Source organism: Geotrypetes seraphini, chromosome 11 (assembly GCF_902459505.1).
Source record: "Geotrypetes seraphini chromosome 11, aGeoSer1.1, whole genome shotgun sequence".
In the NCBI taxonomy this organism is placed as follows: domain Eukaryota; kingdom Metazoa; phylum Chordata; class Amphibia; order Gymnophiona; family Dermophiidae; genus Geotrypetes; species Geotrypetes seraphini.
Window position 1 is genome coordinate 16,651,901 of NC_047094.1, and position 16,065 is coordinate 16,667,965.

General features: G+C 42.2%; 1 protein-coding gene across 1 annotated transcript in view; it reads right to left on the minus strand.

Annotated features, from left to right (window-relative positions):
- Positions 1-16,065, minus strand: part of EIF3B (eukaryotic translation initiation factor 3 subunit B) — a 43,665-nt gene that overhangs the window by 14,316 nt on the left and 13,284 nt on the right. Inside the window, exons 2-10 of the mRNA XM_033963338.1 lie at positions 15,516-15,708; positions 12,312-12,431; positions 12,097-12,154; positions 9,948-10,076; positions 8,213-8,370; positions 5,350-5,481; positions 5,182-5,248; positions 2,229-2,275; positions 986-1,196 (exon numbers count right to left, since the gene is read on the minus strand). Coding sequence (XP_033819229.1) covers positions 986-1,196; positions 2,229-2,275; positions 5,182-5,248; positions 5,350-5,481; positions 8,213-8,370; positions 9,948-10,076; positions 12,097-12,154; positions 12,312-12,431; positions 15,516-15,708 — 1,115 coding nt within the window. The remainder of the gene's footprint in view (positions 1-985; positions 1,197-2,228; positions 2,276-5,181; positions 5,249-5,349; positions 5,482-8,212; positions 8,371-9,947; positions 10,077-12,096; positions 12,155-12,311; positions 12,432-15,515; positions 15,709-16,065) is intronic.

Below are 16,065 nucleotides of genomic sequence, written 5' to 3' on the forward strand. Positions count from 1 at the left end.
ACAGAAAAAGGATCCAAATGAAAAAAATAAGGAGACACATAAACACTGGCATGTTAGATGCAAAGCACTGATAAAGAAAGCTAAAAAAAATATGAAGAGAAGCTTGCTAAAGAGGCAAAACCTCATAGTAACAAATTTTTTAGGTACATCAGAAACAGAAAACCTGTGAGGAAATCCATGGGACCGTTGGACAACTAAGGAGCAAAAGGGGCGCTCAGGGAGGATAAGGCCATAGCAGAGAGACTGAATGAATTCTTTGCTTTGTGGAAGATGTAAGAGATCTGTCTGAACTGGAAATGGTTTTCAAGGGTGATGATGCAGAGGAACTAAAAGAAATCTCAATAAACCTGGAAGACACACTAAGCCAAATTGAAGTTAGAGTGATAAAACATCCGGACCAGATGGTATACATCCCAGAGTACTGAAAGAACTCAAAACATGAAATTGCTAACCTGTCGCTAAAATCGTCTTTAGTACCCAAAGATTGGAGGGTGGCCAATGTTATACTGATTTTTAAAAAGGGTTCTAGGGGAGATCTGGGAAATTACAAACCAGTAAGCCTGACTTCAGTGTTGGGCAAAATAGTGGAAACCATTATTAAAAAAAAAAAAAATAAAAATTGTGGAATACATAGACAAACATGATTTAATGGGCCAGAGTCAGCATGGGTTCAGCCAAGGGAAGTCTTGCCTCATCAATTTGCCTGACTTCTTTGAAGGTGTGAAGAAAACAGGATAAAGGTTAGCTGGTTGATGTAGTGTATCTACATTTTCAGAAAGCTTTTGACAAAGTTCTTCACAAGAGGGAATATGGTAAATTAAAGAACCCACGTCTAAATGGATTTATAAGTTTATTAGTTTGTTTCGAGATCTGTTAACCCATTAATCCTAAAACTGTATTCTTGGATAAATTTCAAAAATATAAAATATAGTAGAATTAGACATAACAGACAAACAAAAACCCAGTGGAAACTAAATATACATACCTGTGTACCTTTAGGCGTTCTGTCTACCTTTACACACAGATAATCCCCATTCTTTTGCCAGTGGAGCTTGCAGTCCACCACATTGAACAAATTTCGCACTCTGATTTCCTGCCTAGATGGAAGCTGCATCAGAGTCACTCTAGCTGGGATATCTTTGTCCTCTGGTACCCAGAATGCAATGATATTACCCCCTGGTGACCATGAGAAATCCCTGGATGGAAGAGGAAAAGGCATTTAAGACATTTTGACATGTTCAAACCCTTCATATGTCAAAATAAATTTTTTAGAAAATGAAGTGGATGGGTGAGTAGTTTTTAAATTGGAGGATACAAAATAAAACATTGAAAAATGAAGGCAGATGAAGACTATATGGCCTATCTGGTTTGCCTAAGCATGTCATTTACTATTCCCTCCTCTCCCTTAGAGATTCAATGTACTTGTTCCTCTACCAGGAAGCTGTTCCAAGCATTTCCACCCTTTTCATGACAAGGTATTTTCTGAGGTTACTTCTGAATCTATCCTCTTTCACCTTCTTCCTATGCCCCCTTTATTCCAGAGTTTCTTTCAACTGAAAGAGACTCACCTGATGCGAGGAGAAAGTTGGAAGAATGAGATGTTTCAATTGATGTACCTTTAATTACCATTTTAAAATGCACAATTTTACCATTTTTTGAAAGGAGGAGTCAGGGCAAAAAGTAAAACAAAGAAAAGGGAGGAGTACATGCGCAAATTAAATATGTGAAACACAGCCTTAGAGACTGTACCATCTAGCAATATTAGCCATATTCAGCTCAGTGTATACAAGGCAACAGGAATATATGATCAGAAATCAGAACAGTAAAAATGCCTTCCCTCAGTCTTACTCTGACATTCTTTGAATGGGCATTTTAAGGCAAGACAATGATAACTTTCCATTCTGATCAAAATCAACAAAGAGTTTCCTCATTCTTAGTCATCTAAAGTAAAGTTTTCTTTCCTGTGCTTTCCTCTCCGATGGGGGAAATAAAAATAGGTTCCCTCTCAGAAGAATCACAGTTTCCATGTGTTTTATAGCCTCTTTCCACTGCAATCTGCCATGTGCATGGCAAAATGGTTTAAGCTCCCAGGATAACAAAAGCCACAGTGGGAAACAGAAAATCTGTGGCAGCAATTTCAGTGCTAACATCGACAATAGTACTGGCAAATAGGCTGATAGAGGTAAAAATATGTGAAGCACTTCACAACAAGAGGAACTGGAACTCACTTTATCCCTGTGATCTTCAAGCTCTTTTTGTCCAATAAACCCATGGACTGCAAGAAAGAAATAAAAATGATTAAAAAGGCTTGCTAATATTGATTTCCAATTGCAAATTTCCTTTTCAAATGCTGTATATTAATGACTTACAGTAAAAGGGGTTTGGGTATTCTGGGAGGATTTTGTAGACTTTGTCTTTAAAGGGTATGTTAAACAGGAATGACACATGTTTGTTTTCAATCAGTGATGCAGCAGTAAAAGTTATACAAAATAGAAGCAACCAATTTGCTGCTACATCTGGGATGAAAATGAAAGCAAAAACCAGATACTGCAATTATAAATCTGTTTTCTCAGACCAGACAGATAGAAATTTATTTTCACCCCAGAGACAAAGAATGAAAAAAAATATATTATATATATTCCACATCTAGGCCTTCAAACTGTAAAGCACAGTTACTTACCATAACAGGTGTTATCCAGGGACAGCAGGCAGATATTCTCATGTATGGGTGATGTAACCGACGGAGCCCCGGTACAGACCACTTTAAAAGTGCATCACCACTTTAAGAGTTTAGAAAGTTCGCGACAGCCCGAACCACGCATGTGCGAGTGCCTTCCCGCTCGATGCAGGGCGCATGGTCCCTCAGTTAAGATAAGCTAGCTAAGAAGCCAACCCTGGGAGGTGGGTGGGTTGTGAGAATATCTGCCTGCTGTCTCTGGATAACACGTTACAGTAAGTACCTGTGCTTTATCCCAGGACAAGCGGGTAGCATATTCTCACGTATGGGTGACCTCCAAGCTAATCGAGATGGGATAGTGGGAGTGTTGGCCTAAGAAAATAAATTTTGAAATACAGATTGGCCGAAGTGCCCATCCCGTTTGGAGAAAGAAGCCAGATAATATTGAGAAGTGAAGGTATGAACCGAGGACCAGGTGACAGCTGTACAGATTTCCTCAATGGTGTAGATCTAAGGAAAGCAACAAAACTGCCATCACTCTAACTTTGTGGGCTGTGATACGACTTTCCAGTGCCAGTCCAGTCTGAGTATAGCAGAATGAGATGCAGGCAACCAGCCAGTTGGAAATCATTCACTTGAATACAGGGTGCCCTAATTTGTTTGGATCAAAAGAAATGAAAAGTTGGGGAGAGGTTCGCTGTGGCTTTGTCCGGTCAATGTAGTAAGCCAAAGCCCGCGTACAGTCCAAAGTATACAAAGCAGTGTTTCCAGCATGAGAATGAGGATTAAAAAAAAACAAAACACACAGGCAGAACAATTGACTGATTGAGATGAAAAGTGACAACTTTTGGAAGAAACTTTGGATGTGTACACAGAACCACCTAGTCATGATGAAAAGTTGTGAAGGGTGAATCTGCTACTAATGCTTGTAATTCAATGACCCTCCTGACAGAGGATGACCCTTGACAGACAGAGGAAAAGCTGCAATAGCACTTAAAAGAAGTCTGAGAGATAGAGACTCGAGACTAGAGTCAACAAAAAAAGAAAATAATCCAAAATCAATTCCACTGTCAATGAAGGTGGAACATGAAGATAAAAAAAAGACACCAGGAAGAAAACCTACGCCACTTTTGATGGTAACATTGGCATTGGCACGAACAACTGAAAATACAGTTGGATATGTACTTGAAGTACTGAATGAAATATGATGCATAAGAGGAAAACACCGGTACCACTGGCTGCGTCGCTGGTACCATCGGTGCAGGTCTATGCTCCAGAGATGAAAATGCCAGTATCAAGGCACACAACAGGAGCGCAGTGGAAAAGGTTACTGCAGGAAAGCATAAACACCGGTACCATTGGCCTGTTAACCAGTACCATCGGTGCCACTCCACGCTACGAAGATGAGTATGCTGGTATCGAGGCACTCATCGATATCGAAGCGGAGCCAGAGATGGGGCTGATCGAGGTCGGCAGGACTTGACTCACTGCTACAATGACCTGAAGCCCAAAGGAGAAACTTGTGAGCAAACTTACCTAGGTAGGAGCGGGCCCGAGCAGCAATGTCAATCTCGGTGTGGGCTGGATTAGCGGTGCTGGAAGTGCACTGGGCATCAGATTACAGACGTCGGTGGGTGCTAGATTCCTAACGGCGCCGAAAGGAAACTGCTTCTGAAGAACCCGCATGAGAATGCACTGGCGAGGAGAAGAGCAGGGGAAGTAAAAAGTGGCAAGGCTGAGGTCCTGACACTGCGAGAACCGTTGGAGGATATCAGTGAAGACAACCACCCCAGCAAAGCAACCGCCGGATGGAAAATTATCAGGAGTGTCCTGAATGGAAAACGGCCATAAGGTGGAAAAATAACAGTATGGCGACCCATAAGGCTCCACCGAGGCTAAACCGACAACGGCAAAAGAAAAAAAATTTGGTTTACTATATATTGTTCTTGGGGGGGGGGGTTTTAAGACCAAAATTGAAATAAAAGAAAAAACTGACTGAAAAGTCAGAAACCGTGAGAGCGGGAAGGCAGCGAAAAGATTTTCAACAGCTGTTGAAAACGCGACTTCTCAGCTCCGTGGAAACTATGAAACTGAGGGACCGTGCACCCTGCATTGGGCGGGAAGGCACTCGCGCATGAGCGGTTCAGGCTATTGCGAACTTTCTAAACTCTTAAAGTGGCAATGCACTTTTAAAGTGGTCTGTATCGGGGCTCAATCGGTGACGTCACCCATACCTGAGAATATACTGCCTGCTTGTCCCAGGATCAGCTACTGCACACCCAGATTACGCTGCCTTCAAACTGATTCCAAAATATAAACAAATAAACAATAAGTTAAACCCATGGCATTCCAAAAATAATACAATCACTCCCCTACATACCATCCCTCAAAATCAGAGAGTTCAAGCTTTTTCAAAATAATTATTTCTTGAGGCTCTACAGTGTGTGTGTACAGTGTCTACTTTCCTTTTCACAAGGACGTTACAGACAAAGGAAGCCACTTACAGGTGTTTCATAGATGCTGAGGGTGTCTAAGGTCATTCGAGCAAAGAATTTACCATCGTGGCTCCATCTGAAAATTTAAAGACAGACATTTATTTTAGATCTTTAAAAATTATAAAATGTAAATAAGCCTAACTGATTATATTGAAATCTCATCAATATGCAACATACTTAAAAATAGGCCAGTGGGCTGAGCTTTCACAATGGAATCCTCTTCTCTTTTGCCCCGTAAGGGTATCCCAAATAATGATGGCCTGTGGGTCATCCTTTGTGTCCATTAGAGGGCTAAATGTTACCAGGTACCTGGAAAATAAAAGACAGGAACAATGAACTAGCTCTGTCTGCTGAAGTACTAAAAATATTCAATGCCAAGTTTAAAAATACATTACGTAAAACCAAAAGTAAATCTCCACAACAAATACGTTTAATGTTTTTGCAGGAAGGAATGCAGTAGTGTTCTAGAAGGGGCAGCGAAACAGACAGAAATCTACTGCTATTTTAACATGCACAACAGAGGCTAAGGAGCTGGCAAACGGGCAGGGGAGGACTGAGGATGAACTGGACAGCCAAAATCTGTCTGCTCACAATCTCAGGGTCATCCTTGACTCCTCTCTCTCCACCCAGATACAACATATTGCTAAATCCTGCCGCTTCTTCCTCTATATCATCATCAAAATCCGACCCTTTCTCTCCAAGCACACTACTAAAATCCTCATAACATCACGCTTAGATTACTGCAACTTGCTACTCTCAGGCCTTCCGCCCAGCCAACTAGTCCCCCTGCAATCTGTATAGAATTCGGCTGCATGACTCATATTCCGTGAGATCCGCCAGAGATATTTAATTCTTTTCCTGATATTGAAAATATAAATTTGTAAGTGCACAGCAGTGTGTGTGTGGGGGGGGGGTTTCCTCTATAAATTTATATATTTGTTTGGGTGTGAGTTTTTTATGCCAATGACAAGAACAACCCCAGCTTGAAATCAATATTGATTGCTGCGTGATAATGTTTACCTTGAAGCTTTTTCTCCACCCGTTTTCAATTGAGTGACATTTTTTGATAATTATTTTGTTTTAAATGTCTCTATCACATCTCCCCTCTCAAGTATACATACTGAGGTCTTTAAGTCTGTCCCCATACACCTTATGACGAAGACCACACGCCATTTTAGTAGTCTTCCTCTGGACCAACTCCATCCTTTTTATATCTTTTTGAAGGTGCGGCCTCCATAATTGTACACAACATTCTAAATGAGGTCTCACCAGAGTCTTATACAGGGGCATTAATACCTCCTTTTTCCTACTGGCCATACCTCTCCCTATGCATCCTAGCATTCTTCTAGCTTTTGCCATCACCTTCTGAACCTGTTTGACTTAAGATCACCACTTACTATCACACCCAAGTCCCACTCCTCATTTGTACACAAAAGTACTTCACCCCTAAACTGTACTGTTCCCTCAGATTTTTGCAGCCCAAATGCATGACCTTGCATTTTTTAGCATTAAATATTGGCTGCCAAATTCAAACCATTCTTCAAGCATCACCAGGTCCTTCCTAATGTTATTCACACCATTAGGGGTGTCTACTCTATTGCAGATTTTGGTATCATCTGCAAAAAGGCAAACTTTACCCAATAGCTCTTCAGCAATATTGCTTACAAAAATGTTAATCCAAACAAACGAAACTGTGGAAACTCAATTTTCACAGACCTAAAATTGTAGTTTATTCAAAGTCTTAACAACAACAATAAAAACTAAAATCACAATAAAATCTCTATCCACATTAATCAAAGGACCCAACACGGGCCTTGTTTCAGCTAAACACACCTTCTTCAGGAATCCAGATGTAATAATGCAGTCTTTAAGAAATGTGGACAAAATCTAGAAAACCAATTGTAGAAACTGAGAGCTGAATGCAAAATAGCAGTGCTGGAAGAGATACTAAAGCAATGAGAGGGGAGATATGAAGGATACACCTGCTAGCTGCAGATTAAACTCTGCTCCTCTCCAAGGAGCACAGCAGTCCCATGAACCACATAAAACCAAACCAAAACACAAACAAACCAAATAGAAAGAAATGGAGCAGATCAGAAAGACACCTTCAGGTTTGCCTACAGAATGAAGAACTGAAAGGAGCAGAAAAGACTGTGGAAAAGGAGAAGGAGTTGAAAAGCTGTGACTGACATATTTTGCAGAATGCTCAAGAGCACAAACGGAATACCTGTACAAGGAGAGATTAGAGAAACTGGGCCTCTTCTCCCTTGAAAAGAGGAGACTGAGGGGACATGATTGAAACATTCAAGATAATGAAGGGAATAGACTTAGTAGAGAGAGATTGTTCACCCTCTCCAAGGTAGAGAGAACGAGAGGGCACTCTCTAAAATTAAAAGGGGATAGATTCAAGTTAAAAGAGGATTGATTCCGTACAAATGTAAGGAAAGTCTTCTTCACCCAGAGAGTGGTGGAGAACTGGAATGCTCTTCCGGAGTCTGTTATAGGGGAAAACACCCTCCAGGGATTCAAGACAAAGCTAGACAAGTTTCTGCTGAACCAGAATGTACGCAGGTGAGGCTGGTCTCGGTTAGGGCACTGGTCTTTAACCTGGGGGCCGCCGCGTGAGCGGACTGTTGGGCACGATGGACCACTGGTCTGACCCAGCAGCAGCAATTCTTATGTTCTTATGTACCCTATTTCACTGGAAAAAGAGGTTAGCTTTTGTAAACTACAAAGATCGCAGAAAGAGGAAGACAGGCTAAAATAGGGGTAGGGAATTCCGGTCCTCGAGAGCCATATTCCAGTCGGGTTTTCAGGATTTCCCCAATGAATATGCATTGAAAGCAGTGCATGCAAATAGATCTCATGCATATTCATTGGGGAAATCCTGAAAACCTGACTGGAATACGGCTCTAGAGGACCGGAGTTTCCTACCCCTGGGCTAAAATATCTGGAAATTTAAGAGATGCTGGTCGAGTAGTCAGGAAAGCAAAGATGCAAATGGAAGAAAAAAATAGCAGATGCAAACTTTACTCCATACCTTTCACATGGTGAGAAGTCGATAAGCTGCACTCCTTGATGGCTAAACCTCTGAATCTGTTTGAACTTCTCTCCACCCCACAGTGCAATCCCTCTCTGATGGAATGTAGCCAAGTATGTACCTTTGGGGGACCAACGAACGTATGTCTCAGTCCATCGCTGCAGAAAGGTGAAGCATAGGTTGGTCACAGAAATCCTCAAGGAATCTCTTCTCTCAGGAATTACAACCCATATGTTATGCCACTAAAAAACTTGTAGGTTATGTTCCTAAAGGTACAAACATGTTTATAATAGGTAAATTTTGGCACCAGACCTGTAAGCTGGCCCTTTAATCAAGCTGAAGTAAGCATTACCACATGCTTACCCCGCAGCATAAAAAGGGCTTACTGTAGGGTATGTTCAAGCATCCTGCAATAAGTTCTGGGTTAGCACATGCACACAAGAGAATGACACGGTGACAAAATTCATCACCGTTCCCGTCCCCGCGGATAACCGCGGGAAATAATCCCATGTCATTTTCAACCTCAGTCCTTCTACACCAGCATTCTTCAAAGCAAAGCTTGAGCGTCAGTGGTTGTGGCCATTCATACTCTGATTCTTATTTGAGCCAAGTATAGGATAATGAAGTCATTGTGACATCACTGATGAGGTTGGCTCTTAGGCACTGGTGGAATGAAGCATTATGACATCACAATATCTGCTCTGGATACCAGAGACTGTCATTTTCTAGTGTCTATTTCAACCTCAGTCTTTCTACACCAGCATTCTTCAAAGCAAAGCTTGTGGGTCAGTGGTTGTGGCCATTCATACTCTGATTCTTCCCTCTCTCCTTAAAAAATGACATGAAGATGGTTTCCCGCGGGGATGGGAACGGTGATGAATTTTGTCACCGTGTCATTCTCTAATGCACACCACACACGAAAAAATTATTTTTACCTTGGGGAAGGGGGGGAGGGGGATGGGCCGAGTGGGCGTGTCTTCAGTAAATCAGCACTGCTACACTGACATGCGCTGATTAGCACGTCAGCCCTTATTAACCACAAAATAGGTGGCAATAAGGGCTCATGCATTGATTTTTTTTTTTTTCAATGGCCATGCACTAATGTCTGCTACTGCTAACACAAAAATAAAAGCAAGCTGGGCTGCTGTGGGGCTTTCAGCAACTGCAAATGCTTGAGGCCTCCTAGCTCATGCCCTTTCAGAGGTTAGGAGCTGGGAGGCCTTGAACATGCACAAATGCTCAAGGCCTTACACCGACCCAGTTTGTATTCATTTTCCTGCCAGCAGCAGACAGTAGAAAATGCTGGTCAGTATGATGGTGGTGGGGAGCAGGAAGCGAAAGAAGCGTCGATCACCTTAGAGGAGGAGGGGAAGCACAGAAATTTCTTCTTAATCAGCCATAAGCCAAGATCCCAATTTTTGGGCCCAAAATCTTGGCTTATAGTAGAGTATGTATGGTACTTATAAAACTTGTACAAAACTCACTCTCTCTTCTCATTTTTTTTTTCCTGTGAAAAAAGATTGCAGACATCAAAATACTGAGAAGTTAGCACAGTTAGGAATCAAAAATGTTTAAATTTATCTGCACTGCTGAAGGATTTCTTAGTGCCGCACCGTTATCCCCCGCAAATGGATATGGAGAAGGATATGGCTGCATGTCTGTCCACCTTCAGATTGCTTTAAAAAAACTGCACTCTGTTAACTCCAAGTGCCAAAGTTCCTTCAGGACTACTCACTGCTCTCTCCTCAATTGAAACAGGCTCCTTAGGATCATTCCAGAAGATGGTAGTTCGATCCCCAGATTCAAAGATTACACTGTATTGATCTCTACAGTCAGGGTCTTCCAGCCAATAGCGAAGGTTCCCCTTATAAGGAAAAGAAAAAATAAAAATCAGACACCAATTCCTATTGAAATTACATCGATGAAATTTAAAAGATAACATTTTTAATTTGTCCTAAATTCTTCTCTGAAATTTCTTCACAAATCCTACACCCTGTTTATTGTGAAAGGGTATGTAACCCAGCACATGAACTCATGTCTCCATTCAAAGAAAATAAGTAATGCGAAGGGCTACCCAAACATTTAGCCATCTAGTCTTCAGTTAAAGCAAGGAATCTCTAAATCCCATGTGCTGCAATGTTTTTGGTGGACTTTTAAAATAGGTCTCACAACTCATTAACTCTGGTGCTTAGTAGGGCCTATTCAAACCCAGGTCTGTCATTCTCCTCAGGAGCACTTTCAAAAGGCACTTTTAAAGGCTTTCTTACTTGCCTCAGGCAAGTTCATTTTCACTGCTGACAAGAAACAACAAGAACATCTGCTCTGATGAAAAGCTACAGAAATGTTGTGGAGAACCTAAAGCAGTGTCTCGCAAACTTTCTCAAGCCGCGGCACAATAAACATAGTGGCTGTGGCTTGAGGCATCCGGAAGTACGCAGACATCAATGCGATGATGTCACGTGCATGCGTGACATGTTGACATCTGCGCATGCACAAAGGCCCTCCAGATGGGCCCTGAACTGCCAGTAAGGGAGTGCCAGCAGGAAAGTCGCACGGAGAGGAGGCGAGGCGCTGGCACTGGCTGATTGCCAACAGGATGTGCCTCTCACCGCGAAAGGCAGTCAGCTGGCGCCAGCACCTCGCCTCTCACCGCGAAAGGCACATTCTGTAGGTAGTCAGCTGGCGCCAGAACCTCACCTCTCACCACGAAAGGCACATTCTGTAGGCAGTCAGCTAGCACCAGCACCTCTCCTCCTCCCCAGTGTCTCAGGGCACACCTGAAATCTCAGGAGGCACACTAGTGTGCAGCGACATACAGTTTGTGATATACTGACCTAACGCAACATGGAAGAGCAGGCCCTCAGGACACATCTCATCTTGGGAGTGGAGGATGAAGAGTACCAGAAAACTATGCTGCAGCACCACCTGTCTATACCCTCTATTAACAACAGAAAATAGAAATCCACCTCAGAATAGGAGCAACAAGCAATATTCTGAGGCATGGGAGATCAGAACGAGGGCTCGGGAAGAGAGAATGGAAGAGTGAGGAAGTAGAAACAAGAGATACAAAAGGAACAAAGAAAAGGAGGGCACCTGAACTGGTAGTGGGGAGGAGAAAGAGCATATGTGGTATGGAGGTATAATGGAGGGTATGCGCTCTCCAAGGAAGAAATGCAATCGCAATGCACTCTTGCCCTCCTCAGTGCTGGAGTAAATGAGAATTGCATTTTGTCCCCGACACATAAGGATTAAAAGGTAAAGAACAAGCCTGCACATGGAATGATGTCAGAACCCCCCCCCCCCCCCAGCAGAGACAACAAGTCAAAGCACACACAATCTGCTCGTTACGGATCCATAAGCATTAAAACTATCCACAAATTCTGCTTGCTTTTCCCTATTAAATCTTCTGGACAGTATCACCTCAATGTGTCTGGGCATTTGATAGCTACAATTAAATCAGTTAGGCAGCAAATTATTACCTGTTGTTCTTGGTTGTCTCATCTGGTGAGTCAGCCTCGGTCACCAGATGAGACAACCAAGAACAGGTAATAATTGGCTGCCTAATCAATTTGATTGCAGATAACAAATGCCCAGTCACATTGAGGTGGTACTGTCCAAAAGATTTACAAGGGAAAGCAAGCAAAATTTGTGGGTGGTTTTAATGCTTGTGGAACCATAATGAGCAGATTGTGTTTTATAAGGACTTCAGACTTTTGATGCAGGCACTCCAACCGAAACACAGGCCTGTGTCAAGTCAGTGAAGTTGAAATAAACTTGTTCCAGAATCCACTGTTTTGATTTCTGGCCCCGATACATAAGCCAAGAAAGAATTTAATAAAGTCTCACTGACACAAACTCATTCTGCTCCTGCATATTGAACTTACAAAATCTTTAAATGGCTGTTTCTCTGGAATATCCCACTCATCACTAATGACTGTGTACCTACAACAGTAAACAAACCAGATTATTTCTAAGCACTTTTCTTGAATAATTGTTGATTTTGTCAGACTTACAGCAGGTAAAAAATAACTTTTTTAGAATTCAAGTATTGGAAAGAAAACTAAAGGAAGCAAAGATAACAGAAAAAAAAATCACTCACTTATCAAAGTCGGTGAAGAGATTCACCCGAAAAGTATGTTGCTTGTCCAATTTGTAGCCATCTGCATTTTTTACTGCATCCACAGCAAAAGCCGGAGATGCATATTCCAGGAAAATGTATCTGTAATACAAGGTAGTCAGAAATGTATACTGAGCATAGCATCCCTTGCCATTTTCCTCCTCCAAATAGACTCAAGGAATTTTGACATGTAAGTATTAAAATAAATGTTGGAGCTAAATGTTGGAGCTGGGTGTAAAAAGCTTCAGACTAGTCTCAAACTATGTTAGCCCTTTGGGCAGTGCACCATTTTCTTTATTAAGAAGCAGAATTTGCCCAGCCTGGAAGATAAGCTGAACCTGGTTTTCAAATTACTAGCATTTCCAAACCTGGGTTCATAGCAACTTACTTTAAGGTGCAGAGTTATTTCCTCTGCCCCAGAGGGTTTACAAATTTTGTACCTGAGCAAATGAATTGCTTGAGTTCACAAAAGCTCAAATTCTAAAGGGTGCCTAAAGTTAGGTGTCTTTTCGGCAACTAACTTACCCCTCCTTTTACAAAAGCCCTTTAAATTCCCATGGCCTTTGGGGCAGTTACTGCAGTGGCAGCCTCTAGAGTGGCTTTGTTAAAGGAGGGGTTAATTGACAAAATCCCCTTAATAGCTTCAATAATTAGAAAAAAAAAACAAAACCCCAGCCTACTTGATTCTAAAAAAAAAAGGTAGGTACCTATCACATGGCAGTTAGCGGCACCTAACACCTAAGTGGGCATCTTTATGGGTGGAGCATAACTTGGGGGTCCTTTTATCAAGCCGCGCTAGTGGGGTTAGCGCGTCTGACATTTCTGCGCTAACTCCCGCGGCCGGCTAAAAAACTAACGCCTGCTCAATGCAGGCATTAGCAGCAGCGCAGCAGGCGTTTTAACGCGCGGTATTACGCACGTCAAACCCCTACCGCAGCTTGATAAAAGGACCCCTTAGGCACCGCTAAGCAGGATTCTCCAAACACTTAAGCGCCTGAAATGTAGGGGTTAAAAAAACCCTGGCCTACATTTTTTACATAGGCATGATTCTGTAATCGGCGCCTAAGTGTGATTGACATTTGGCTGGTGGTATATAAATATTAAAGAGAGAGAGGGAAAAAAAAAAAAAGGATTATCTGGATATGTCAGAACTGAAACGCATGTTCGTGATCCATTAGATGCTGTCCTGATCCAGCATTTTTCTAGGTGCTGGCTGATTTTGGTGCCATTTACAGCAGCATTTCTCAAGTTCATCAAGCTAAGTACCCCCTAAGTCTAACAAATATCAACCGAGTACCCCCACCTAAGCTCCACCCTGACCCCACCCCCATAATAATAGTACTAATTGTAATGCAATTTCTTCCACTCATTTTTCATATACACACAATATAATCTTTAATACATCATGGTAACCACAAAATTTAAAAAGATAGAGAAAATGTTAATTATCATTTATATTTGGGGTTTTTTTCCAAAGAGGTCAAGGCAGACGACTTTAAAATATGCAATATACCACCTCAGTAACAACTATAGAAAAATAGACAAATATAGTGCAAAATATAGACAGCAGATATAAATTCTCAAAACTGACAAATTTCGATCAATAAATTGAAAATAAAATAATTTTTTCTACTTGTGTTGTCTGATGATTTAATGAGAATCTGGTTGCACTTCCTTCTAACTGTGCATCTAATATTTATTTATTTCTGCTTCCTGCATGATTCCACTCCTCTGGACCTCATTCCCTTCCCCAACCAACATCTCTCTCTGTCTCTCCATGAGTCCAACTTTTTTCCTCTCTCCTCCACTCCCTTTGCAACATGTCTCCCTCTCTCTCTCATTGTTTATCTGTCTTTCTCTCAATCCCTCCCTTGCTGCAAAGGGAGTGGGGAAAGAGAGAGATCCATGGTGCATCTCTCCCACCTCCTCTACTGCCACATCCAACATTTCTCCCTCTCTCATCCCCCGGATCCCCAGATCATGTGCAGCATTCTTCACCACTGCCTACCAGCCTCATGCCCATTTCTTCTTCTATCACCCCTCTCCATCACCATATCTCACATTTCTCCCTCTCATCCTTCTCTTCCCCATGCATCTCCACCTCAATCTTTTCTCTATGCCCAACAGTTTTCCTCTTTCTCCATGTGCACCATCTCTTTCCTTCTCACTCACACACTCATGCCAAACAATTCTCCCACCCCTTCCTTCTGTGTCCCGAGTTTGTGCCCCCTCCTTTCCTTCTGTGTCCCGAGTTCATGCCCCCTCCCTGCCTTTCAGCTTTGTTCCAAATTCCCCCCTCCTTTCTCCCTTTGTCCCACGATCATGTCCTCTCTCTCGCTTACTTGCTATAATGCGCATGCTCCCTCCCTTCATGGCCGTCCAATTGGGCTGCTCCTTCCTGCCTTCAGCAGCACAGGGATGTGTCGCAGGCAGTGGTTCTCACACGCTGCACGTGGCTGACTCACAAGCCTTCTGGGTCAGCCACGTGCAGCATACAATAAGCCACTGCCCGCGAAATGTCCCTATTTGGCTGAAGGCCAGAAGGAGCAGCCCTGAAGGAGGTAACTAGGATCTCCCACTGACCCAAAAGGGTTCCCTCTGACATCAGCTCCGACATCAGAGGGAAGCCTTTTCAGGTCAGCTTCTGCGGAAGGGGAAGTGCAGAAAGGAGGGCATGGGATCCTGCCAGTGGCGGTGCTTCGGCGGGTGGGTAGGAAGGACATGGGATCCCTGGCGTCAATTAAGGAGGAAGTGGGTGGGAAACCCACACAGTGCTGCATACCCCCAACTAGTGGCTCCACGAGTTGAGAAACACTGTTTTACACAATCCAGGCCAAACAGCTAAACAGAAAGAGAAATCCATCCTTGGCTTCCGTGCTTCTTGGACCACTGCTCTAACCTCTTGACCGCTCCACAATGAGATGGAGACACAGGATACAACCAACACTAATTTCTTTCCAATTCTGACAACTAAGTAACATCAATAAGTCTTTGGCAAAAAGTAAATATTAAAACTTCAATAATCAGAAAAGACTAGCAATTATTTTCTTACATCCTATCACACACCATTATGGTGTTAATCTCACCCCACCTTCCTTTTTATATATTCAGATTTATATGAAGCAAGTTAACCATTTATATAAGACATTAGTTATGCTCTGCTATACTTTTTTCCCCATAACTCACCCTTTGGTTGTCCCATCAGTATTTGGATAAAATTCATTTGTGATTTTGCCAAACTTAGAGAAGATCTTATGGATGACGTTTTCCAGCTTTTCAAGACGGTCTGGCCCAACTTGGGGCACATTATCCACTACAATCACCGAATCAATTCCATCTGCTTCCTGGGGCTGGTCTTTTAGAATATCACCCAGTAACTCTACAACAAAACAAACTCACATACTTAGTATGATGGTCTTGTATATAGGGAGGTACTAGAACTTAAAAAACAATCCTTGAGAGCCTTTAAAAAAGAATTTTCATCTTAAAAGAGTATGATGCTATGAGAATAAAGTCATACTACTTTCATTAAAGATGCATGGCCAAATATTACATTACCAATAGTATCAAAAGTAAAGTTGGGAATAATTTACAGGAAAAAAACAAGTTTGTACTTGTGCATTTGTAAAAGTTCTTCTAGCACCTCACATATGCTGAGACAACAAATCAAATAAAGGTTGAGGAGTACTGCATTTGCTTCTGAAATATAGATGGAATACAGAGATGGCAGAATATC